Source organism: Macaca nemestrina, chromosome 10, assembly GCF_043159975.1.
Source record: "Macaca nemestrina isolate mMacNem1 chromosome 10, mMacNem.hap1, whole genome shotgun sequence".
In the NCBI taxonomy this organism is placed as follows: Eukaryota; Metazoa; Chordata; class Mammalia; order Primates; family Cercopithecidae; genus Macaca; species Macaca nemestrina.
The window spans coordinates 64,994,245-65,021,559 of NC_092134.1; the positions used below are offsets into that span (position 1 = coordinate 64,994,245).

The following is a 27,315-nucleotide window of genomic DNA, read 5'->3' on the forward strand; positions in this document are numbered from 1 at the left end:
TTACTCAAGAAATTGTTGCCCAGATTAATGTCCTGGAGAGTTTCACAGATGTTTTCTTGTAGTAGTTGCATAGCTTGAGGTCTTAGATTTAAGTCTTTAATCCATTTTGATTTGATTTTCGCATATGATGAGATAGGGGTCTGGTTTCATTCTTCTGCATATGGATATCCAGTTTCCCAGCACCATTTATTGAAGACACTGTTTTTTCTATACATGGTTTTTTTTTAAAAAATGAAGAATATTAAAGAAAGATGCATTGTTTCAGCTAAAGCCAGGCTTACCACCATGATTGTACCCTGAACACTGTTTCAGGAAAGACCTCAAAAGTATTCATGGGCTCAACAAGGGGTATGGCATATGCTTCTCTGGTCCTAGCAGGGCCGGCGTGCTGCCATGGTTGGAGGAGAGGACCAGATGTTGTGCTGAAAGGAGAAGACTGGGGGTGGGGGAAGGGTGGTGGTATCATTCATTCAGTATGTATGTATGCATGTGTTTATTATTTATCCAGTTTTTAAATAGGGTGAGAATACACATCATTTAATATATATTTATTGATCAACTAATATGTGCCAGGCCTGTTTTTGTGCTGGCAACAGAACAATAATGAAGGCAGAAGAGAAGGAAAGGGAGACAGCTTGACAAGGAAACACCTAGCTCCCCCAACCCCTCATAAATTCACACGTTTATAGGTTGATGGAGGAAAAACTTATCTAAACTGAAAATTAGACAAACTATTTATTACACATAGTATACTAACAAAATATATAAATACAACAACAAAAAGTAAAGTGGATTATGAGTAAAAGAATAACTATAGGAACTAATCTAACCTAGGGGGTCAGAGGAGGTAGCCAGTAGGGTATAGTCTTGCTTAGTGTAAAACAAACAAAACCCCGCCAAAAACAAAAGCATGACTTTGGTTTGATAAGCAGCATAATTCAGATATCATATATTCCTAGTTAAGTGTGTGGTTCTAGGCCTTTAAAAGACAGAATCCTGTGGCAGGTGGCGGTCAGTTTCACGATGAAGTTGGTAGAACAAACCAAGGTTGATGGGATATCAAAAATCCTGATTGGCTTTAGTTACCGAGTGACTGCTGGGAGAAATGTGGTTTTAAGAAAGGGTGAGATTGGTGTGTAGGCAAGGAGCTGGGAGAGAACTCCAGGTCTAGGAGATACTTTGGAAGGAGTAAAAAGCAAACAAGAGGTAAACAGAATAATGTGATGGGTGGAAAAGCACAGGAGCCCATGGGGAAGGCTGGGCTTTAAGGGCACAGACAGTGAAACCAGCTAGAAGGCAGGAAGTGCACCCTGGGGTGGCCCTCCCGCACAGGAACCTGACCTGGACAGGAAGTGAAGGGCATCATCTGAGGAACAGGAAGGGGAGATGTGAGGGAAATAAGTGTCTGTTGCATAAACTTTGCTAGAGCTTTTATCCTGTTACAGGGTTGTAGGCAGCTTGGAGCTTCTCTGACAAAATAATCTGGCCTGCTGGGAGGTATTCGTGAAGGACAAGAAGGGAGACGGGAAAGGTTAGAGTGTGGACAATTACTATGGGGCTCTGTCTTGTCTTGGCTCCCTTTTGGGTGACATAAAATATTTGTCTTGGATCCAAACAGGATGAAAATAAGTCTCATTTCCTCCCCTCTCCCAACCCCCTGCCTCCCATGATGAAATGATCTATATGGGACTCTTGGTTGACATATATCTTCGTGCTTTAATACAAACTAAAGGTTCAGGAGTGGGAAGTGGTTAAGAAGTTGTTTGCTGGGGATTATATTGATAATTCATCCTGTTTAGACTGAAGAATGACAATGATAAAGAAATTAAAACAACAAACAAACAAACCCACCAGGGTAAATGGGGCAGGGGAAGCTGAGAAGTTAAAATGAAGACAGAATTGAACATATGTAAATATAAACTTTTTTTTTTAAACCAGCTGTAAACAAAGTGGTATGAGGACAGATGGGAAGAGATCTAAAAATAAACATTAAGTTAAAGGGGATAATTATAGGAGCCAAAATGAGAGGTGAGTGTTGCAAAGGATCCAACTAACTTCAGAGACTTGAGAAGTTTCTTCAAACATTTCCTTTCAGGACACTGTGGGGCTTTCAGTCTTTCAGGATTTACAAGACCTTAAATGTATATGCTTTAAATATACACAAACACTCACATTTCTTTTTGTTTCTTTGTTTTTTCCCATTGGGGGAGAAGAGAGAGTAGGAGATGTGTTCTTCGTTGTCATTTGGAAAACAGCTTCCGGTACATTTTATTTGCTTTTAAAAGCCCTGGAGAATAGTCAGCAAATAGAAATTGGTTTGCAGAAATAACATGGCTTCCTGGAACTTAGGGGGAAGGAAATGGGTGGTTTCTTTAATGACTATAGTATTTGTTTAGTATAGTGTGTGTTATAACTAAAGATAGAATTCTGGCTAATGTCCAGGAGGGAAGGTGAATTTGGATATTAATGAATTCGGAAGCTTCATACAGTTGCGTTGAATGTACTAGGTTAAGTAAGACAATAATGCTCTTTGTTTTCCCTATCGTGGCCAGATCAGAGTGGACTGAAGTTTGTTTGCAGATATCTAATCAGTTTAAATTGAAGGGTGTTATTATTTACATATGAAGAGCTAATGACTTTAATGTAAGCAAGTAAGCTTATTTACAACAAAGAAGTGATTGGGTGACAAGAGGAGTGTCGATACTGCCTTAATTAGTTGATTTGCTAATTATTCTTTTCTGCTGGGTGTGATAGTACTTTTCCTAATAAGCAAGAATGCTCCAGCAAGCGATTTTAACACAGTAGTAGTAGCAATAGCTTCTTGGCCATTTTAGGTCCATTCGTGCTGAAGTTGTTGACTTTATACAATTTTGCAGACTTCATAAGATCTAAGTGTATTCCTGTAGGTTTATCCTATTTATCAGCTGTATGACTTAGCTCAAGTCTGAGAAGCTTAAAAGGCATTTACTGAAAGTGAAAATAAATTAGATGGCAGGTTTGAATTTAAATAAGAATTAAAAATATGTCACACAGCAGTGCTATGCATTTATTTCTTCAGGCTTCTTAAAGATATTGATTGGTAATAGATGCATCCATGCTCATTGGTGTGGGAAGCCCTGGGGGAATGGCTAGAAGGCTCCTTCATTTTCTTTTGTGCAGGCTTGCATTTCTTCTGTATTTGAAAGTCATGATACTGAAGAAATTCAAAAAAATCCCCAGGAGATTCCATGTCCACATAACAAATGCAAACTTATCTTTATTTTAATGTGTTCACTTCTCACTCCTTGACTGGAACCCTTGACTTCTTCCAGTCTGAGAGTCCTGTAAGTTTCTGCCATAGGCATGCACATTCCTGACACCACACTTTTGCTTGGCTGTGCCTCCTGCCCAGAATGCTGTCTATTCTCTATGCACATCCTCTCTCTATGCCATTTTTGTCCTATTTCTTCCTGATTCAGAGAGGGTGGCGATTGGTGGATATGGCTAACATTATTAAGTATATCTCATGCTTTACGTACTGTGGTGGCAATTTATGTGCATTGTTTAATGATACCCCTGTTTTACAGGTAGGGAAAAAGAGGCTTAGAGAATGTCACTGGGCTCACACTAGTAAGTGGCACAAAGCCGGACTATAAATCTAGGTCTTTTTGGTCATTTCTGGACTTAATCTTATAGTGCCTTGAATTGTTTCTTAGCTATTGCATCTACTAAGGCCTTATTTCTCTAACCAAATTGTCAGTGGCTAGAGGCAAGGAGCTTATCTTTTAGTCTGCGTAGAGCAGGCCCTCAATAGTGATAGCCTTCTATTGAAGTGAAAAATAACATGTAAAAAGTTAAAGGATTTTTATTATTTGGTTAAACACTGGAAGAAAGAAACAAATCCCAGGAAACTAATTTCTCAAAATTACTGCATGAACACAAGACACTGTGGTTCTTAATGTGGTCAGCGCCATTCCCATGGGTGTCTGGAAACGTGGGGGGCAGGTCTTAGGTTGTCGGGATTCTGAAGGTATCTTGCAGTTAGTGTGTGGTAGACGGGGATGTCAAACATCTTGCAGAAAGTGGGACAGTTTTGCACCCTGCAGGGGCTCAGTAAGGGAAGCAGCACCTGGAAAACATGAACCCAGATGCCAGATTGAGTTCCAACCAACCTCCACCTTTTACTAACTGAGTAAATCTTTCTCATGTTAACCATGTGCCCTCTCCACTCGTGGCACATGGTTAGTTCCCAATAGCGTCAGCTCATAATCACCGTCCTCTAGAAAAGTGTTGCCCATGGCAAGACATGATCTTTGCGGAGAGACAGAACTTACTAGACTAGTAGTAACAGTATAAAAATCAAGATGTAATGAACATATAGAATGGAATAATAGACAATGGAAACTCCAAAAGATGGGAGAGTGGGGTGGGAGTGGGGATGAGGCATGAGAAATTACCTACTGGGTGCAATGTATAGTATTCGGGTGATGGGTACACAAAGAGCCCAGACTTCATCACTACACAATATATCCATATAACAGAACTGCATTTGTATTCCCTAAGTCTAAAAAAAAGAAACCAAAACTTAAAAAAAAAAAAAAAGAATCAAGGTGTGTTCCAAAACAGTGCTTCTCAAACCTGGATGTGCTTACAAATCCCTTAGAAATCTAGTTAAAATGCAGATTCTGATTCAAGGAGGGCTAGGGTGGGACAAGAGTGTCTGCATTTCTGATAAGCTCATAATCCCAGAGCTGCTGTTGGGTACCAAAGTTCTAAAGTACCTTGAGGGAGAAGCCAACTTAATGAGTGAAATAATGAAGCATTTATTGCATATCTACTATATAACTTAAATGATAAAAATAGAGTAATGGAGGTTGGATATGAGGAGTATAGAATTTGATTTCTTCACAGAAGGAGCTTCCATCTGCTTTGCCACTTTTATCTGAGAGACAGAGAGAAAGAGAGAGAGAGCGCACGCACATTTTCCATAGATAACTATATTTTTCAGGGGAAAAAGGCAGAGAGGTATTTCTTATGTGTGTTTCCCCACACGAAAAGGCCATTTTGGGTACCCAAATAATTTTAGAGGAGGTATTATAACTAAATAAAGGAAAAACTTGGCAGCCATTCTTGGATGCAGGGGGTAAGCCTTGCATATCTCAGAACTAGTGCGAATGGTGTGCATTTGGGTGTTTCTGTGTGTGCACAGTTTTACATGTCTGTGAGCTGGAAAGTATATTGGGCCATTGCTAGGGAATTGATTTCTTAAACATCACTGGAGAAGAGGGATATTTTCCCTTATACAGATTAAAGCCTCAAGTTAAGGGGCAGGAGTTCCTAAGGCAGCCTTGACTAGGAACTTTGCATATTACAGGCAGTCGATGTTATTTGAACGTAGTCATTGAGAGAAGAGACTACTCATTATCCACTTAAAATACTTCCCGGCTGCAGCATGGTGTTGTACGGAAGCCAAAGCAATTGGCTTTGCATTTGGCCAGCTGATTTAGCAAGAAATTTCGCAAATGATGCAGTCCTTACAGATGGTGCTGTTGGGTTTTGTAGAATGTTTTAAAACACTGATGGATTTGACCATGAACTGAATTTCCAGTCTCTTAGATACACCTCTAGCCACCCCTTGACCATCTCCACGGCAGCTGGAGACAAGGAACAGACCTTTCCTGCAACCTTATGATAAATGATTTCCTTTAAAAACCACTTACTTAATAAAAATGATTTGGTGTAAACTTGGCCAAGGGGAACTCTTGAAACGTTCAGTTTCTTTGCCTAACTCTGAGTTGCTTAAGTCACATTTTTGCATGGCTCTTGATTGACTTTCTGGTGCTCTGCCTGGAGGTCCTTGCTTGTCTGTGAGTTGCCTGAGTCACATTTTTACATGGTTCTTGATTGACTTTCTGGTGCTCTGCCTGCAGGTTAAGAAGGAGCCAGTATCTCCAGGAGGAGTCAGAGAGCGCTCTGCCAGTGTGAAGTGTAAATTCTTGAGAGGCTGTGGCAAGGGTCCATGCCTGAATGTGTAGAGCAAGAACAGCTGGAGACTGTGGCTTTCTCCAGGAAGAAGTTTCTAAATTTGCCTCTTAGAAGATACCAGAAAGTTCAAGGTACTGTACCATCTTCACAGGCTGAATTCTTGTTCGGATCTTTACAATAGGGACCGGTTCTGATCTTTGCTGTTGACTGCTTGCTTGTTTTCTTGGTTTCTATTTGAATCATCACCTTTTATTTGTCTTTCTTGGTGCCCTTTTGGTTGTGCTTATTTCGGCTTTATGTAAGCAGCATCTCTGCATGCATAAATGAGGCAGATAAAATTCCCCAGGGTGACTGATCTGCCCTTCATCTATTTTTAGCACTGCAAAGAAGTTACCATAGCCTACAGCATAACTCAATCACTGTAAGCCAGTGAGCACATTCTGAGGTTTTTTTTTTTTTTCTTTTTTTAAATAACCTTTCCTGGAGGCATTTGGTATAGGCTAAGCTTAAAGGCACATGATTCAATCATTGATTATTCAAGACATGTCATACTTAGGCTTTTATAATCACCATATTGTCACTGTCAACTAGGTATTCAGCTCTGGTTTCTAATTTTGCACTGGAAGCTGTACAAAGTCTATTGTGTTGTGTGTGTGTGTGTGCGTGTGTGTGTGTGTGTGTGTGTGGCTCTGGCAATGCAGAAATGGCAACAAGGAAGTATCTAGCACCCACTAAAAGACTGATGAACACCAATTTGCTTTCTCTCAGTCAAGCCATCTTTCTGAAGAGAAACCTTGGCCTGTAGCTTGAACTGTTTGATCCTTGTATATCTTCCATCCCTTCCACCCTTAAGGAACCTCCATAAGGTGAGGACAATATGTCTTATTTACCACCTGCTATGGTCTAAATGTTAGTGTCCCCCTCAAATTCATAGGTTGGAACCTAATACCCAATGTAATAGTATGAAGAGGTGAGCCCTTTTGGGTAGTGATTAAGTCATGGTTCAGTGCCTATATTAGTCGGGGTTCTCTAGAGGGACAGAGCTAATATATATATATATGTGTGTGTGTGTGTGTGTGTGTGTATATATGTATGTGTGTATATATGTATATATTTTTTAATTTTATCAAGTTTATATAGTTTATTTAGTGGTATTAACTCATACGATCACAAAGTCCCATACTAGGCTGTCTGCAAGCTGAGGAACAAGGAAGCCAGTCCAAATACCAAAGCTGAAGAACTTGTAATCCAATGTCTGAAGGCAGGAAACATCCAGCAGTGGAGAAAGATTTAGTCTGGGAGGCTAGGTCAGTCTAGCTTTTTCACATTTTTTCTGCCTGCTTTATATTCTGGCTGAGCTGGCATCTGATTAGATGGTACCCACCCAGATTAAGGGTGGGTCTACCTTTCCCAGCCCACTGACTCAAATGTTAATCTCCTTTGGCAACACCCTCACAGACATACCCAGGATTAATCCTTTGCCTCCTTCAATCCTATTAAGTTGACACTCAGTATTAACCAAAACAGTGTCCTCTTAAAAGAGGTGCCTTGCCCTTACTGCCATTTGGTAATATAACAAGAAGGCATCAGTTTTGAAGCAGAGAGCAAGTCCAGACACCAAATCTGCTGTCACCTTGATCTTAGACTTTCCAGCCTCCAGAAACTGTAAGCAATACATTTCTGTTATTTATAAATTACCCATTTAAGGTATTTTGTCCTAGTAGCCTGAACAGACTAAGATGTCACCTTACCTCTATAGTTCAGCACAGGGCTTAAGCTTAAGGAGGCAGTTATTCTTTTGTTCATTGATTGATCAGTTCTTTAACAAATGTGTGTTGGTACACACACATTCCAGCTTGTCTTGGAATGAAGTTTCCCCATCTTTGATAGGAATACATGCTTATCACTTCCATTCTGGCTGTAAGAGCTCCCCTATACCTCCTCTACTTCTTGGAAGCATGCTCCTCTAAGGTTGTTAGCTCCGCCCTCTTATCCAGATTTGCTCTTTTCCTTTGCATCTGCAGAATCAGCACTATTTCTATAACAGAGTGGTTTCCCCTACTCCTGAATATCACTGATTTCTGTTATTAATTTCTTTCATTCAAGGTTAAAGAGGTAGTTATATGATGTGACCTGTGATGGTTTCATGGTATGTCTGCTTTGGCTTGGATAAGTCACATCCCCCAGAACTCCCTTTCTAGTATGTTTCTGACTAGGGTGGTCTACAAGGAGAGTCTCTTGCAAAATTTGGAAGATGGAAGCGAGGCAGCAGCCACTTTGTAGCACACACGTACCTTCTCCTAATTATTGAAACACTAATCTAGGTGCTGCTGGGAAGGAATTTTGCAGCTGTAAAGTCCCTAATCAGTTGACTTTAAGTTAGTCAAACGATATGTTATTCTAGGTGACTTAATCAGTCAAAAGTTTTTTAAAATTAGATTCTAGATCAGACCAAGGGAGAGAGTACAGTCATGGGTTCTTAGTTTCTATTTCTCATTGGGCCAGAAAAGCCCCTTCCTCATCCCTCTTTTCTGCTTGTTACTAGAGACAGAAACTAAAAACTATGGCTTCAGGCTGCTAAAAGCCTAAAACAAAACAAAACAAAACAAAACAGAACAACAACAACAAAATAAAGTGGTTTGGATAAGCTTGATCTATACCCTCCCTGAGGTCAGAGATTCCAAGTAGTAGAGCAGAAGGAAAGTTGTAGAACTTTTCTACATTTTGGGACCAAAACATTCATGTTGTTGCTGCTCTGCTGATTTGCCTTGTTGGTGTGAAGCAGCAGCTAGGTCTATAATTGCTTTACCTTCCAGATGTGTGTACTTCCAGTTTCACTGGCTCTTGGGTTAAGTGTGTGTGTATAGCTCCATGACTAAGAGCCCCGGCTTCTGCATGACATCCTCATCACTGAGCTCATCCTTGTGGTAGTCTAGCCTGCTTATGACTTTCCCTTTCTGATTACCTGCCTTGTGGATGTCAGGCCTGCTTAGCCAGCTCCTGCAGTTGTGTAAGATAATTCTTTGTAAAAAATCAATGGATAGATTAAAAAACAAAAACAAAAACAAAAAATCTTCTGCTGGTTCTGTTTTTCATGTCAAACCCTGACTGATACATAAACTGAAGAAGCAATTGTTGCCTTATATATCATGAAGTTGGACAGTTTGGAACCCAGATGTCCACCAGCATTCATTCAATTATTCATAACTGTGCCATAGATGACAATATAGCAATAAACAAAGCAGATATGGACCCTGCCCTTGGAGAGTAGATCCTAGCAGGAAACAGATGTTATCTAATATTTATAGGATAATACATTAGCATGGAGTTGTCAGAAGGTGTAACTAGGAGACCCTGCCTAAACTTAGGTGTCAGAGAAGGGAAGTAAGGGCCTGGGAGAAAGAGTGAGGGTCTGACAACAAATGAAAGTAATTCAGGAGGTTCTGCAAAGTTGTTGTTCATGGCAGTAGAAGGGATGAGGCTTGGGAGATAAACCACAGAGAGCTATGCAAGCCAAGATAACGATGTCTGACTTTACCCCAAGGAACAAATATTTTTATTTAAATACCTTCGTGTTCTGGAATCCTACATAGTTATTTTATAATGTCACAACATGGTTATATTTTGAACCTTTGAAGATCCCATGGTGTTAGTGTGTTTGATACAGCCATTCCTGCCACTGTGCTCTTATTTTTTTGCACATTTTTTACAATCCTCTTGTGTAACCCATGTTGCCCTTTCTATTGTGCAAGCATCAGTTGGCTACTGTCATACTATTTTTAACTCGTTCTCCTGCCTTATGCTTTGAATTCTCACCCATTGAAAGGAAAATAAAACAAAACCTGCACTTTTCACATTAATTTACCTGACAGTTTCGTTTTGTCAGCGTTTACTTTCTGTTCTATTTAGATGTACAGAAAAGCTTCCAGAGGGTGGGCAGTTCCCCAGCCTCATTATTCTTGGTCTTCTGTCATCACCTACGGTGTGGGAGCTCCGTCCTTCCTGAGGCTGTTAACCCTTTCTGACTGCTGAGCCGTCTGATGCTCTAAGGATTTTCTTAATGAAGTAATTGATTTACTTAATGAAGTAAATGCCATCCTTGAAAACTAGGGCAGTAAATACCATCAATTCTATGTAGTAGAGAGAGGAAACACTGAAATGGTGCTAGAAGCTGCATGACAAAACCAGTCACAAATCTGAATGAGGTTGAACAATGTGAGCCTAGGATCAGTTTTTTCCTTTTTTTTTTTTTTTTTTTTTTGAGACAGAGTCTCACTGAGTTGGAGTGCAGTGGTGCAATCCTAGCTCACCGTGTGCAGCCTTTAAGTCCTGGGCTCAAGCACTCCTCCCGCATAGCTGGAATTACAGACAAGGACCACTGGGCCTGGCCAGATTTTGCCATTTTTTTTTCTCTTTCATTATTTTCAGGTTTCCCTGTATTCTCTATTCTGGTTTCCGTGTAGATGTCTTTGGGAAAGCAATGAAGTACAGAGGTTAAGCCAAACTGTAAAGTCAAACTGATTTGGGTTGGGAGTCAGGTTCTACTATAGCCTATCTCTATACTTGTAACATGGGAGTAATGTTACATGTAATTGGTAAAAAAGGTGACATGTGCAAAGTAACTAGCTTAGTGCTAGGCACATAGACGGGGCTCAGTAAATTTGGTATATTAAGCATCATGATCTTTATTTTTCATCTCCAAATATTTATTCTGGAAACTGGAACATGCTGATAAGGTAAGCATGTGACATTGGAAATGCAAAATAAAATTTACATTCTCTAAGCCACAAACAGCTACATTCACATAGCACTGGGGGAGGTGGGCAGGAAGAGGATAACCTACTCCCAGCCAAAGGAGGCTTCTGACAAACTTTTCCAGCAGCAAAGACTCATGTGTGAGGATCTCAGCACCTGAGCACTCACCAGTCCTCAAATCCTGGAGTCTTAGACCCTCACATCTTAGAATCATCTCTTAACAAAATTTTATTTTTAAATTGACACATAATTGCACATATTTAGAAGGTACATAGTGATGTTTTGATACATACAATGTAGAGTGATCAGATCTGGGTAATTAGCACATCCATCATCTCAAACATTTATTATTTCTTTGTGTTGCGAACAGTCAATATCCTCTCTTCTTGCTGTTTGAAAAAATATAATATTGTTAACTATAGTCATCCTACAATGCCACAGATCACTAGAATTTATTCCTCCTATCTAGCTGCAATTTTGTATCCTTTAACAAATCTTTCTCTATCCCTTTGTTCTGCCTATTCTTCCCAGTCTCTGGTAACCTCTGTTCCACTTTTTACTTCTCTGAGATCAACATTTTTTAGCTTCCACACATAAGTAAGAACACGTGGTGTTTGTTTCTGTTCCTGGCTTATTTCACTTAACAGAATGTCTGCCAGTTTCATCCACGTTGCCATGAATGACAGGATTTCATTCTTTTTAATGGGGGGATAGTATTTCATCTCCTATATATACCATATTTTCTTTCTTCATTCATCTGTTGTTAAACATTTTGGTTGATTCCTTATCTTGGCTATTGTAAATAGTGGTGCAATAAACATGGGAGTGCTGATATCTCTGTGATATATTAATTTCTTTTCCTTTGGATAAATGCCCTGTAATGAGATTACTGGATCAAATAGTAGTTCTATTTGTAGTTTTCTGCGGAACTTACATACTGTTCTCCATAGTGGCTGTCCTAGTTTACATTCCTATCAACAGTGTATAAGAGTTCCTTTACAAAAATTAGCCGGGCATGGTGGTGTGTGCCTGTAGTCCCACTAGGGAGGCTGAGACAAAATAATTGCTTGAATTCAGGAGGCGGAGTTTGTAGTGAGCCGAGATTGCGCCACTGTACTCCAGCCTGGGTGACACAGCAAGGCTCTGTCTCAAAGAAAAAAAAAAAAAAAGTTCATCTTTCTCTACCTCCTTACTCACATTTGTTATTTTTTGTCTTTTGATAATAGCCATCCTAACTGGGATAAGATAGACAGTATCTCATTGTAGTTTTGATTTGCATTTCTCTGATGATTAGTGATGCTGAGCATTTTTTCATATATTTGTTGGCCAACTGTACATCTTTTCTGTTTGGATCGTTTGCCCATTTTTTAATTGGATTTTTTTTCTTGCTATTGAGATGTTTGAGTTTCTTGGTATTCTGAATATTAATCCTCTGTCAGATGAATAGTTTGTAAATATTTCCTACCATTTTGTAGGTTATCTTTTCACTCTGCTGATTGTTTTTCTTTTTTGTTACCCAGAAGCTTTTTAGTTTGACATAATTCTATTAATTTTTGCTCTTGTGTCTTGTGTTTTTGAGGTCTCATTCATAAAGTCTTTTCCCAGACTAATGTCCTGAAGCATTTCCTCTTTATTTTCTTCTAGTAGTTTTATAGTTTTGGGTCTTACTTTTAGGTGTTTAATTCATTTAGGGTTGGTTTGTGTATAGGTGAGAGGTGGGGGTCTAGGTTCATTCTTCTGCATATGGATATCCAGTTTTCCCAGCACCATTTATTGTAGAGACTGTCTTTCTCCAATGAATATTCTTGGTGCCTTTGTCAAAAGCAGTTGGCTGTAGATAGATGGATTCATTTCTGGATTCTCAGAATTGTTCTCAGTGAACAATTCTGTTCCATTGTTCTATGTGTCTGTTTTTATGCCAGTACCTTGCCATTTTGGTTACTATAGCTTTGTAGTATATTTTGAAGTCTGGTAGTATGATGCCCCCAACTTTATTCCTTTTGCTTAGGATTATTTTGGCTATTCAGGGTCTTTTATGTCTCATAAAAATTTTAATATTGTGTTTTTCTATTTCACTGAAGAATGTCATTGGTGTTTTAATAGGGATTGCACTGAATCTGTATATTGCTTTGGGTAGTACAGTCATTTTAACAGTATTAATTTTCCCAGTCCTGGAACATGGAATGTCTTTTCATTTTTTGTGTCCTCTTCAATTTCTTTCATCACTGTTTTACAGTTTTCTTTGTAGAAGTCTTTCACCTCCTAGATTAAATGTATTCCTAGGTAGTGTGTGTGTGTGTGTGTGTGTGTGTGTGTGTGTGTGTGTACTTATTGTAAATGTGGTTGCTTTCTTGATTTACTTTTCAGCTAGTTTGTTATTTGTATATAAAGATGCTACTGATTTTTGTATGTTAGTTTTTGATATGGTTTGGCTGTGTCCCCATTCAGATCTCAACTGAATTATATCTCCCAGAATTCCCACATGTTGTGGGAGTGACCTAGGGGGAGGTAATTGAATCATGGGGCTGGTCTTTCCCATGGTATTCTCGTGATAGTGAATAAGTCTCACGAGATCTGATGCGTTTATCAGGGGTTTCTGCTTTTGCTTCTCCCTCATTTTCTCTGACCTCCACCATGTAAGAAGTACCTTTTGCCTCCCGCCATGATCCTGAGGCCTCTTCAGCCATGTGGAACTGTAAGTCCAATTAAACCTCTTTTTCTTTCCAGTCTCGGGTATGTCTTTATCAGCAGCATGAAAACAGACTAATACAGTAAATTGGTACCAAGAGTGGGGTGTTGCTGAAAAGATACTCGAAAATGTGGAAGCGACTTTGGAACTGGGTAATAGGCAGAGGTTGGAACAGTTTGGAAAGCTCAGAAGAAGACAAGAAAATGTGGGGAAGTTTGGAACCTCCTAGAAACTTGTTGAATGGCTTTGACAAAAATGCTGATAGTGACATGAACAATAAGGTCCAGGCTGAGGTGGTCTCAGATGGAGATGAGGAACTTGTTGTGTACTGGAGCAAAGGTGACTCTTGTTATGTTTTAGCAAAGAGACTGGTGGCATTTTATCCCTGCCCTAGAGATTTGTGGAACTTGGAACTTGAGAGAGATGATTTAGGGTATCTGGCGGAAGAAATTCCTAAGCAGCAAAGCATTCAAAAGGTGACTGGGGTGCTGTTAAAAGTACTCCATTTAAAAAGGGAAATGGAGCATAAAAGTTCAGAAAATTTGCAGCCTGACAATGCAGTAGAAAAGAAAAACCCATTTTCTGGGGAGAAATTCAAGCCAGCTGCAGAAATTTGCATGAGTAGCAAGGAGCCTAATGTTAACACCCAAGAACATGGAGAAATGTCTCCAGGCCATGTCAGTGACCTTCATGGCAGTCCCTCCCATCACAGGCCTAGAGACCCCCCAGGAGGAAAAAGTGGTTTCATGGGCTGGGCCTAGGGTCCCCGTGCTGTGTGCAGCCTAGGGACTTGGTGCCCTGTGTCCCAGCCACTCCAGCTGTGGCTGAAAGGGGCTAACATATAGCTTGGGCTGTGGCTTCAGAGGGTGGAATTCCCAAGCCTTGGCAGCTTCCACATGGTGTTGAGCCTGCAGGTGCATGGAAGTCAAGAATTGAGGTTTGGGAGCCTTCACCTAGATTTCAGAAGATGTATGGAAATGCCTGGATGCCCAGGCAAAAGTTTGCTGCAGGGGTGGGGCCCTAATGGAGAACCTCTGCTAGGGCAGTGCAGAAGGGAAATGTAGGGTCAGAGCCCCTACAAAGAGTTCCTACTGGGGCACTGCCTAGTGGAGCTGTGAGAAGAGGGCCACTGTTCTCCAGACCCCAGAATGGTAAATCCACTGACAGTTTGCACCATGCTCCTGGAAAATCTGCAGACACTCAACAACAGCGTATAAAAGCAGCTGAGAGGGAGGCTGTACCCTGCAAAGCCACAGGGGAGGAGCTACCCAAGACCACAGTAACCCACCTCTTGCATCAGCATGACCTGGATGTGAGACCTGGAGTCAAAGAAGATCATTTTGGAGCTTTAAAATTTGACTGCCCCACTGGATTTTGGACTTGCATGGGCCCTGTAATCCCCTTTTCTGGGCCAACTTCTCCCATTTGGAACAACTGTATTTACCCAATACGGTTACCTCCATTGTATCTAGGAAGTAACTAGCTTGTTTTTGACTTTACAAGCTTATAGACAGAAGGGACTTTCCTTCTCTCAGATGAGACTTTGAACTGTGGACTTCTGGTTAATTCTGAAATGAGTTAAGACTTTGGGGAACTGTTGGGAAGGCATGATTGGTTTTGAAATGTGAGGACATGAGATTTGGAAGGGCCAGGGGCGTAATGATATGGTTTGGCCTCTCCCTATTCAAATTTCAACTGAATTGTATCACCCAGAATTCCCACGTGTTGTGGGAGGGACCTAGGGGAAGATAACTGAATCAAAGTCTTTCCCATACTATTCTTGTGATAGTGAATAAGTCTCACGAGATCTGATGGGTTTTTCAGGGGTTTCTGCTTTTGCTTGTTCCTCAGTTTCTCTTGTTGCCACCACGTAAGAAGTACCTTTTGCCTCCCACCATGATTCTAAGGCCTCCCCAGCCACGTGGAACTGTAAGTCCAATTATACCTCTTTTTCTTCCCACTCTTGGCTATGTCTTTATCAGCAGTGTGAAAACGGACTAACATAATTTTGCATTCTGTAGCTTTACTGAATTCATTTATCAGCTGTAAAAGTTTTCTGATAGAGTCTTTAGGTTACTCTACACATACGATCATATCTACAAACAAGAACAATTTTACTTACTCTTTTCCAATTTGGGTGCTTTTTCTTTCTCTTGCCCAATTGCTCTGGCTAGGCCTTTTAGTACTATATTGAATAAGAGTGGTAAGAGTGGGCATCCTTGTCTTGTTCCAGTTCTTAGGGGAGAAACTTTCAGCTTTTTCCAGCTCAGTTTAATGCTAGCTGTGGGTTTGTCATATATGGCTTTTATTGTGTTGAGGTATTTTCCTTTCATATGTAATTTATTTAAAGTTTTTATCATGAAGTGAAATTGCGTTTTATCAAATGCTTTATCTTCATCTATTCATATGATCATGTGATTTTTGTACTTCATCTGTTGACGTGAGGTAATACTTGTACTGATTTGTATATGTTGAACCAGGCTTGCATCCCTGGGATGAATCTCACTTGATCGTGGCATATAATCTTTTAGATGTGTTGTTGGATTCAGTTTGCTAGAGGTTGTTGAGGATTTTTGCATCTGTGTTCATGAGGGATATTGGTTTATGGTTTCCTTTTTTTGCTGTGTCCTTTACCTGTTTTAGGTCTCAGGGTTATTAAGCATTATGATCTTGAACAAGGCGACTTCTCCAGAGGCAAAGGGGGATTTAACTGCCCTTTACTCAGCAGTTTACTCAACAGTTTATCTTTTCCCTTTTTACTCCTTTTCATACAGTGGGAGTAAGAAGCCTTGTTTGCTTTCAGAGCAGTACCTGATTTTTCAAGTTCCAAATCAGGAATCGTGAGAGGCAGCCAGGTTCATGAGTTGTGAGGACCCTCGCAGAGCTTGTCCAGATTATTTTAAAAGTGCGTTGGGCCGGGCATGATGGCTCACACTTGTAATCCCAGCACTTTGGGAGACTGAGGCTGGCAGATCACTTGAGGTTAGGAGTTTGAGACCAGCATGGCCAACATGGTGAATCGCCTGTCTCTACTAAAAATACAAAAAGTGACCAGGTGTGGCGGCACACACCTGTAATCCCAGCTACTTGGGAGGCTGAGGCAGAATTGCTTGAATCTGGGAGGCGGAGGTTGCAGTGAGTTCGTGCCACTGCACTCCAGCCTGGGCGACAGAGTGAGACTTTGTCTCAAAAAAAAAAAAAAAAAAAGAAAAGTGCATTGGAATGAAATATTTTCAGAAATAGTGGTAATGGCTTACAGTATTGTAACTGTGTAATTAATGCCACTGACTTGTACACTTAAAATGGTTAAAATGGTAAGTTTTATGCCATCTGTATTTTACCACAATAAAAAAAGTACTAAAAAACCAAACCAAAAAAATTTAAAAAAGAAACAAAAAAGGAAATTAGAGACAGGCCTGCTGGCTGTCTGAATAATCCCCTCCTCCCACTACCAAATGTAGGTTAGCTCGGTAATAACGTGACCCACTTAAGAACTGTATGGGGACTATTATTGCTAACTGATTCCAGAAGGTGAGTTAGAAAAGCCCATATCTAACCTCCTCACTTATACAAGTGAGGTCGGAGACCCTGAAAGTGTGACTTGCTAAAGACTATGTAGCACCCGAATACTCTGGGGATGAGGTCACCAACGCTGCACAACACCATGCTGATTCACTGAGGCCACTGGAGCATTCCAGGCCTTCCGAGCGCTGAAATAAGGCCTCTTTTCTTCCATTCTTACTCCAGGTGCCTAATCCTTGTCGCTAAGCATCCAGTTGCTCAGGGTTCTAAAATTGTACAAAGCAGGACCAAGGTATTAGGTTTCAGTCACAGCCAAGCAAGTGTGGACAGTGAATAATGTGTGAAGATTCCATAGCTTGATCACAGTCTCTTCTGTCCTGCTGTCTGAACTTCATTGTCAATCCTCGAACAGGTCACACTCTCATGATAGGGACTTTTCATATGCTGTTCCTTCTACCTTGAATTCCCTTCTCTACTTTGATAATTCCTATTCTTCAGGTTTCAGGTGAAACATGGCTTTGTTTAGAAAGCTTTCCTATCCTCCCAGCCTATGTTAGCTCAGCCTATTGTGTAATTTCTTAGTAACCTACACTTCTTTGTAGCCTTCATCATACTGGTAATTATTTGTATTATGTTTGAGTTCCATGCATGAGTGCAGGATCTTGGTCTGTCCTGTCCACCACTGTTTCCCAAGAACATAGAGTCTGTCTGGCACATTTGTGTTCATTAAAGAAAAAAAATAAATTAACCCTGTCTTCTCATGGAAGAATGAAGATAATGAGATACCCTTACTTGTATTAGCAGGCATGTGTGCTGAAGGAAGTAGGGCAGACACTCCCTTTAATCTATAAATACTGATCTAGGCATTAGCTGATACACCAAAGAAATATACAAATGAGCAGGGTAGAGGGGCTGAGTGCAACTGCTCACATTTGCATTGTATGCAGAGTAAACAGTAAATCGACAGCAGAGGGGATATAGGTTGGATATAAGGCAACGTTTTCTGGTATGATATTAAGGATTGTTAAAAATGGGTCGGATAACAGAGGAAGGTGGTGGAAACACCTTCCCTAGCGGCTTCAGAAAACAGGCCAGAGTTCCACTTTAGCCAGTTATTTTAGGCCTACTCCAGGCAGCAGGTAGACTAGACATCCTCTTAGGGTCCAATCGTTCTGTTCCTCTGACCCATAATAAATAAAGCTATAGATGCTGTTGTTGCCAATACATATGCAAATGCAAAATGCTTCTGCACAGTCTTGTGGCTGTAAATGTTGCTAGTTCATTTTCTACTTAGCGTTCTCAATTCACCTTTTGTTTAGGAAATTACCTCAGTCTTTAAGCACGGCAATCTCTTTCTCTAAAGGACTTATTCTATATTTCAAAGCAAGAACTGCAATGCATACCAATTTAACTTTTGTATTGACACTTACCTTAAAAAGTGGAGAATACAAGCTAGGAGAAAGAATTTAAAAATAGCCTGCTAGTTCGACTAAGTTCCAGCATACAAACAGAGTGGTCTGGACATGTTGTGTGTTGTAATCCCAGTGAGGAGGCTGGGACAAATTTTCTTTCTCTGCCTTTAAAGTGAAGGAAGGGAATGGTCTTGAATATGCAAATGAATCTAATTTAATTAACTTTTACGACCACAGCTCCTTTGAGATAACCATGGGAGCCAATTCGATTCCATTAAAATTCAACTATTTCCCTAAAGCTTCGATGAGACACCCTTGTCTGTTATAAGAAAAAAACAAAACCAAAAACAAAATGTGAAAAGATCTAATCAGAAACAATGAAAAAGAGTAAGTTATCTGCTGCAGTTCTGCTATTTGGTCTCACCAGAAGCTGCTCACACAGTCATTTACTTCGCTGCCAGCAGCAGAGCGAAATCATTCCAGGTCAGTCATGTAACTGCTGACCCAGAGTTTATCCTAAACTGGGACTATGAAAGGTAAAGGTAATGATATTTCATGCTTCTGAGCAAAAACTCAAGCCTCATGAGGCTGAGGGAAGAATTGCCTTGACCTCAGGCCAGAGATGAAGACGAATTTATGCCACTTCTTCCTTTTGTAATATTCTTTCTTGTCTTCCCCCTGATTACAAATATAATACATATTTATTGGCCAGGTGCAGTGGCTCATGTCTGTAATCCCAGCACTTTGGGAGGCCCAGGCGGGCAGATTGCCTGAGGCCAGGAGTTCGAGACCAGCCTGACAAACATGGTGAAACCCCATATTTACTAAAAATACAAAAATTGGCTGGATCTGATGGTGTGCCTGTAATCCCAGCAACTCAGGAGGCTGAGGCAGGACAATCACTTGCACTCAGGAGGTGGAGGCTGCAGTGAGCCAAGATTGTGCCACGGCAGTCCAGCCTGGGCAACACAACGAGACTCTGTCTAAAAAACAAAAAGCACTCCATATTTATTGTGAAAAATAAAAAGAAAACAGAATGACTGAAAGAAGCTGCTCAGATCTTGGAAGAGTTTGGAAGGCTCTTTCCCAATTTTGTTGCCTTCTTTTCCCCTTAATAAGCAGATTTTAGAGGACTTTGTGAGTGGTGGTGGCGGTGGTGGGGTGCTAAGTTTGTAAAGTGGGGATATTACATTCAAGTTCTTTCTTTCCTTTTTTTTATCCTTAAAATTTTTTTTTTATTGTGGTAAAATACTCATAACATTTACCATTGTAATCATTTTTAAACATGCAGTTCTGTGGCATTGATTACATTTACATTGCTGTTACCCATTGCTGTCATCCCCCTCCAGAAATTTTTCATTTTTCCCAACTGAAACTCTGTGCTCATTAACAATAACTGTCCAGCTCCTGGCTACCACTGTTCTACTTTCTGTCTCTATGAATGTGACTATTCCAGGTACCTCATATCAGTGGAATCATACAGTATCTTTTTGTGATTGGCTTATTTCCCTTAGCTTAATGTCCTCCAGTTTCATCCATGCTGTACCATGTATCATGTCAACATCTCCTTCTTTTTAAGGCTGAGTCATATTTCATTGGACATATATACCACATTTGCTTATCCATTCATTTGTCAATTGAGACTTGGGTTGCTTCCACCTTTTTGCTATTGTGAATAATGCTGCTATGAATATGGGTATACAAATATCTCCTTGAGACCCTGCTTTCAATTATTTTGAGTATACACTCAGAACCTTCCTTTTTTTCTTTTAAACCTACATTCCGCACCACTCACCCCTCTTGTTTCTAACACTATGCAATTACATAGCTGCTCATGGTTTCTAAATCCTGGCCCCTGAATCATTGTTCACAGTTGAAAAGTATGTGGTGGGTCCACCCATTGTCTGATCCACCTGGAAGTGCCTTGAGACAGGTTTGGCAATGTGCCGTTGGGTTTCTGGGAGCTGTGCTACCTGCTAGTTCTAGAAACATTAAATGTCATATGACTTAAATATTGCAATTAATTTTAGCATGACCAGAGGCAATATTTCTACTTCTTCACATAGGTGAGCTATGTCTAAAACACAAATCTTCTGAAGAGTAGGTCACAGTGCTCTGCATTATGTGTTTATATAATTGTGCAGGCTACTAATTGGAATGTAGAGTTAAAGTTACTGTAGGAGGTTTTTTAACTGAGTAGATTAAAGAACTCAAAGTTTATATTTCCTTTAGTTAGATTTTTAAAATAATAAAGTACTGACATTCTAACAAAAGATACACAATTATAAAATCATTAGAAAGAAAAAAGATGTTGTGATAAACAGACCACTTCTGTGGTTATAGGACAAAGGAGAAAGAAAGATAATAAAAAACAATTAAAACCAAAGTTATTTTCCCACCAATAATTTTATCTGTCTTTCTTTTCAAGCCCTTAAGTCTCAAAATTATTCCCTCTTCCATGTCCTAGTCCAGGATGAATATTCTGTGCCTGAATTATTGCAATTTCAACAGCTAAGCTCTATTGAACACTTAATTCCATGCCAAACACTGTTAGTCTAAAGCATGTATCAGCTTACTTTAACCCTTATATCAATATTCTGAAGTCGACTGTATCACTAGGGGCAATTGAATATCTAATATTCATTCTCCTCTCTTCTTGCTTGCCAACAGAACACAATTTTGCTTGGAATATCAATATATTCAACTAAATACGCATGTTCCCCGTCTCCATCACCACTAATGAGGCTCTGTGATCCAGTTCTGGCAAATGGGAAGTAAGTAGAAGTCTGCTGGGGGCTTCTGGGAACCTTTTCTCTTTCCTGATAAAATAAGACACACGTAGCTAGATTAAAGCTCTCGTCCTGCCCCTGCTTCTTTCTGTTTTAAGTCTACGGCCTAAGACAGAACTGTTATGGCTGGAGTGATATAGCAGCCACCTTAGAAACACAAGGCAATGAGCCAATCTGCTAAGAAAGGCAGAGTTGAAAGCTAGAGAGAACCTGGAATCCTGGTGGCATTGCTGAACAGTTGAATCATTCCCAGCAACTGCCTACCTCTGTACTTTCAGTTACAGGGGAAAAATAAACTATTTGTTTAGGCTGTGAGTAGATGGGTGTTTAGTTACTTGCAGCTGTAAGCCTTCCTAATCCCATGTTTCAGTTAAGGAAATAAAAGGCTAAGTAACTTACTAAAATATATATGATCCTTCAGTGGTGATATGGTGATTTGTACTTATATCATCTGACCTAGAGTCGGAGCTTACTCTCTTACACATGGTTCTATATCACGTCCCCCTTGTGCTATACTGCCAAGTCTACTTATGAGTTTTTCAGGAAATAAACTTGATCTTGAGCCTCCCTCTTACTTCTTCTTCTCACAGATGCCAGTGTGATACGTCTAAAGCCAGATCTGACCTTCTCACTTTCTTGCTTAAAACCATCAACAATATTTCTTTCTGTAGAGTTGGGATGTAACCTCAACTGTCTTGAGAGCCAGGTAGGTAAAATAATTGATAGAGACAAGCAGATCGTAAGAAAATCAATTTTGTTGGTGTATTAGTTATCTACTGCTGTATAACAAATTGCCCTGCAAACTTAGCAGCTTAAAACAACAAATGCTCATTTCTTGTATAGTTTCTGAGGGTCAGGAATCTGGGAGCAGCTTAGCCAAATGGTTCTGACTCAGGTCTTTCATGAGTTTGCAGTCAAGATGTTGATGGGGGCTTCAATCATCTGAATGCTAGAATGGAAGTTCTGCTTCAAAAAGACTCATTCCTATGGTGATTGCTGGAAGCTTCAGTTTGTCACCATGTGGGCCTCTCCTCACAACATGTCAGCTGTTTTCCTCCAGAGCAAGTAATCTAAGAAAGGCAGAATGACAGCTAGCCTGGGAAATGGAATAACATCACTTCTGTCATATTCCATTGACATATCAAACATATCAAACCTGATACAGTGTGAGAGGGGACTGTACAAGGATGTGGATACCAGGAAGTGAGGATCAGTGGGGACCAGCTTGGAGGCTGACAACAACAGGTAGATATTGGACAAAAGGGTGATATTTGCTATTTAACTTCAGCCAATTGTTCCACTATGTGGAATACAGGTCCTATGTTATTGGATTTTCCCATTTCTCAAATAAAGTCAGAAATACAAATTTCTGAGTTATATCCCATGATAGTAAATGCTGGCTCAGAATTGCAAAAAATCCTGTGCAGGTCAAATAAAATACAGATACCATTCAGATATGGCCGGTGAGTTGCCATTTTGCAACCTCTCTGACCCATAGCTTGGAAAACGTATGTAGGTCCAATTCCAATCTGTGATACTGCCTGAAGTGATATTTTCAGTAGGACTTTGAAGACAAGTCGGAGCCTAGCTAGGAATGTACCATGGTAATTTAGTAATGTCTTCCATGGATAAAGGAGGGGAGAGTGATGACATATGTGCCTCAGATTGACACAGATGGCTATAATTCATTACCCAAACTAGGATACTTTTGAGAGTAAAAGGAGGTGCTATATTAATTATGCTGACACAGTGACCATAAATTAGCACTGACTCAGGCAAACCAGGATGTGTGGTCACCACCTGCACCACCCTTAGTGAAACCTTCCCACTGCTGAACCCCACTGCCCACACTCCTGCTGTTGCCCCGCTCATCCTATCTTCTCTTCCCCACTTATCTGCTTCCTCCTGGAGTTCAACTTCTTCAAGTTCCAGTGGAAGTATCACTTTTTTCCCGTTGTCTTCACCTCCTCCCCTCCTTTTCAGGTGAATCGCTCTTTTACTGGAGTTTTGTAGTATTTTATACATATCTTTAATGCAGCATTTCTGACAGCAACCTATGCACAGGGACCAGTGATTAAATCCTAAATATTCATTTAGGATTCTCAGTACCTATCTCAGCATCTGGCATACAGTAGGTGCTTGATGATAATTTATTGGAATTTTATTTTGAATCTCACCTCCCCTTTTTTTCTCTAACACCCTCTGCAGGAGATGATAATGAATAGTAAAAAATGCCAAGCACACAGTAAGCAGGAGGAACAGAGGAAATCCACAGATTGGATAATTGTTTCTTGAGTAACTGACCATCAATCTAAATAGTGGTTGCAGTAATTTCAAATTCTTCTCTTCTTTTTCACTTCAGGTGAATGAAACCTGTTTTCACCGAGAATGAGTTTCTGTCTTGACAGTAAGAATGGCTACTATCGCCCATAGTGTACAGACTAAATTCTCAGTGTATGTATGTGTTTTATAAAAGCTATCCCCTTGGAAGTTCATAACTAAGCAGTGAAACTCAATCTCAGGCATAAACAGGACATGTAGGAAGATTTATTCTCTCATGTACGCATCTAACACTTAGTAATACTTGTGCATTGTCTATAAACCTCAGGGGGGACAATAGAAACCGCTGGATAGCAATGCTTTCTATAAATGCCCATGAGTGAAATTAAACTGGAAGATGTTAAATGGAAAGCTCTGTGGGACTGAGGCATGTTTTTGTTGGAGATGGCTAGAGTGAATGGTAGGACACTATTATAATCCAACAAATTATTATTAATTTTAATCCTAACGTCAGAGAGGTGGGGTGGAGCAAAGGATAACCATATGCTACCTTTTCTTTGGCAGGCTTTCATTTGGTCTCTTTTCAAATCAGAAGACTCAGAAAACTTGGATCCACTTCTGGCTTTGATCCTTCTGGGCAGTGTGATTTAGAGTCAGTCATAACTTTTCTCTGTGTTATCTTTCTGTTTAGGAAGGGACTACTAATGGCACCAATTTCACAAGGTTATATGAATAAGGTATGTGAAAAGACTTTGTAGATTGGGGTGATGTCTGCAAATGGTAGTTGGGACTATTCTTAGGCTGATGTTCAGGCAGGGTGTTGGAGAGAGAGTGGGAGGGAAGAACGGAATGAACAACCATCCTTAAGCCGCCCCCAGGCCTCCCCTGACTGAAACCCTGGTTTATCCCATGAAAGCAAGGTTAATAATACTATCCAATAAAGCAGGAACACTTAGAAATTAGTCTGGAACAAGATGGAATTTGCCAAGGAGGGTTGGTCCTGACATCACATGCTTTAAACCTGTGGCTGGCAGCCAGTTGGTTGCTCTATCATTACCTGCTCTGGAGAGGGCGAGTCTAAATCGGAATGCTCTTTCCTTGGTTCAGGCTGTTTCTGCTGAGTCTCATCGTGTTGATTATAGTTCTTCTTCTCTGTAACTGGCTGTTTCATTCTTGACTCACCTCCAGACTCATAAATAGCCCACAGAAAACACAGAGGCTTTAAAAGTTGCCTATCTTTTAACCTTGTGCCCTAATATGTTTTGTAGAATTGTCGAGACATACAGTATTTTTCCTGCCTTTCCAATACCCAGTCAGGAGCAAAAACCATGATAAACTCCCTTCGCATCTTTTGTAGGAGAGATAGACAAACGCCGGAGAGTTTCTCTGCAATTGTGTGGCCTTGGGTGGTTTCTTCAACTACAGAAAGAGAGGTAATAATAACTAACGTGGAGGCTGTTGTGAGCATGAGGAATAATTTAAGGAAGAACACCTGGTACATGGCAAATGTCCCATAAACATAATTGTCATTGTTATTAATAATAATGTGAAAAGCATTCAGAACAAAACATTTGAAATGAATCCTGGAAAGATTAATTTATGCTTAATAGTTGAGAGACTATCTCTCAATCTTTTCTATGTGGTGATTTAGAAGAAAGTGCCTGCTCTAGCTGGAGAGAGAAATGTCACACACAGACATTTAAATAATGCAATGGATGGAGGACATTTCAATATATTGAAAAATGATTAAAGAAAGTAACCCAAGACGGACCGAGTGTACCTACAGTGATTTTGTTGTTGTTGTTTGGTTTTTCAGTTGAGCAGATGCTCTGGGTGCCACTCCATCATATATTGGAAAGAGCATTACTTTATGGTAAATCATGACCACGGTGTGTGACAATGAAGTTGCATCTGAAGCAGCCAGCACCCTATATGCTAGTTGGCTTTTAGACCAGGAGACTGTGAATGTGTAGTCAGGATCTCTTTAGGGCTGGCTAAATATATACTACCTACTATCACTCACTGGAGCTGCAGACCCTAGTCTTAGAGTTTCACTTCTTAAAGACCTTCATACTTATTAAAATGGTAATATCCTTGCTGTCATCAATCACTGACACATTGGTATGAGTGAGTTTGAGTCTGGTTTGAAGAGTAGGTTTACTGGAGGGGGAGACTAACAGGGAAACTGGGAGGGAACCCACAGCTACTCTGCAGAGAAGGAGAGAGGGAGGTGCAGAGGAGAGAGGGAGGTGCAGAGGGGAGGGTGGCCATACTAAGACTGTCCTGGCTAGAGAGGAGGACTGGGCCATTTTGCATTTTTTTTTTTTTTTTTTTTTTGAGACAGAGTTTTACTCTGTCCACTAGGCTAAAGTGCAGTGGCATAATCTTGGCTCACTGCAACCTACATCTCCCCGATGCAAGTGATTCTTGTGCCTCAGCCTCCTGAGTAGCTGGGATTATAGGTGTGTGCCACCACGCCTGGCTAATTTTTGTATTTTTAGTAGAGACGGGGTCTTACCATATTGCCCAGGCTGGTCTTGAACTCCTGACCTTAATCCACCTACTTCAGCCTCCCAAAGTGCTGGGATTACAGGTGTGAGCCACCGAGCCTGGGTATTTTACATTCTTAAAGTAGCTTTATCGTCCATGCCTCTTCTCCTCTATGCTAGCACTGGTTACACTTACAGAGATGGAGCACGATTTTCTTCCTTATTCTTCTCTTTGTTCTAGGAACCAGAAAGTACAGGTGTCAATCTTACTAGCAAGGAAAGAAGGCCTCAGCAATAGCGAGAAACCGAACTTATTCGTGAGGCCTTGCATTTTGATGTAAATTGTTTCCAGGGATTTAAAAATATTCAATAAAACACAAAAAAAGTAATGAAAAATTTTTAATAGCCTGAGGTGAGTATAGTGTAGTTCTTCTGGTGGAAAAATTATGTAATGTTAAATCATCCTTCTTCATGAAGATATATGTATTCATATACGAAACTGAGGTTTCATAGGTTATTGTGAATGGTTCAAAGAGCTATGGATAGGCTGGGCATGGTGGCTCATGCCTATAATCCCAGCACTTTGGGAGGCCGAGGCGGGGGGATCACCTGAGGTCAGGAGTTTGTGACCAGACTGGACAACGTGGTGAAACTCTGTCTCTACTAAAAATATAAAAATTAGCCGGGCATGGTGGTGCACACATTTGTAATCTCAGCTACTGGAGAAACTGAGGCAGGAGAATCACTTGAACCAGGGAGTGGGAGGTTGCAGTGAGCCGAGATCACTCCAGTGCACTCCAGTGTGTGTGACAGAGTGAAGCCTCATCTCAAAACAAAACAAAACAAAACAAAACAAAGCAAAAAAGAGCTATGGATAGAGTGATGGGAAAACTGAAAGTAGATTTACTGTGAATTTTTGTTAATCGCCATCTATAATTATTTTTATATTTGTGTACTTATTTATTGTCAGTTTTCCCCCCTAGAATGGAAACCCAGTGAGAGCAAGGACCATTTCTCTGTTCTCCACCATGTCTCCCACCACCTAGCACAGCGGTTGGCATATGTTTGAGGAATGACAAATTTGTGATCCGGTTTTATCCACTGGATCAAAATTACCTTTTTCCTAAATTTACTTTAATATAAGCACTAAAATGAGATACCTGAAGATTGTTTAAAACATAAAAACTCAATCCTGACATGAAATTATTTATGATAATCATGAATGTATCCTCTGCTAGACCCAGATTAGTATGACTGTATATTTTCAACATCTGTCATTTTAAAATAAATTATTCAACATTATTAGATTTCTTATAAATGACATCAATCAATTAGCACTGCAAGGCTGAGTCTTGAGAGTTTTTTTTTTTTTTTTTTTTAGAGGCTGGGTTGGTAAATGTCTTAACTCTTCATAT

At 40.2% G+C, this 27,315-nt stretch overlaps 1 protein-coding gene across 4 annotated transcripts in view; it reads left to right on the plus strand.

Moving 5' to 3' along the window:
• The first annotated feature begins 1,386 nt into the window (after positions 1-1,386).
• LOC139356711 (uncharacterized) overlaps positions 1,387-27,315 on the plus strand; it is a 122,924-nt gene continuing 96,995 nt past the window's right edge. For 2 of the 4 annotated variants that reach the window (XR_011609043.1, XM_071071478.1), the window contains exons 1-3: positions 1,387-1,531; positions 5,910-6,095; positions 21,722-21,837. Coding sequence is in view for 3 of the 4 variants with exons in the window: in XM_071071478.1 (XP_070927579.1) it covers positions 5,999-6,095; positions 21,722-21,837 (213 nt within the window). In the remaining variant the exon portion in view is untranslated. Of the gene's footprint in view, positions 1,532-5,909; positions 6,096-21,012; positions 21,117-21,721; positions 21,838-24,102; positions 24,149-24,768; positions 25,712-27,315 lie in introns of those variants that run through there. The other 2 variants (XM_071071479.1, XM_071071480.1) reach the window with 2 other exon arrangements.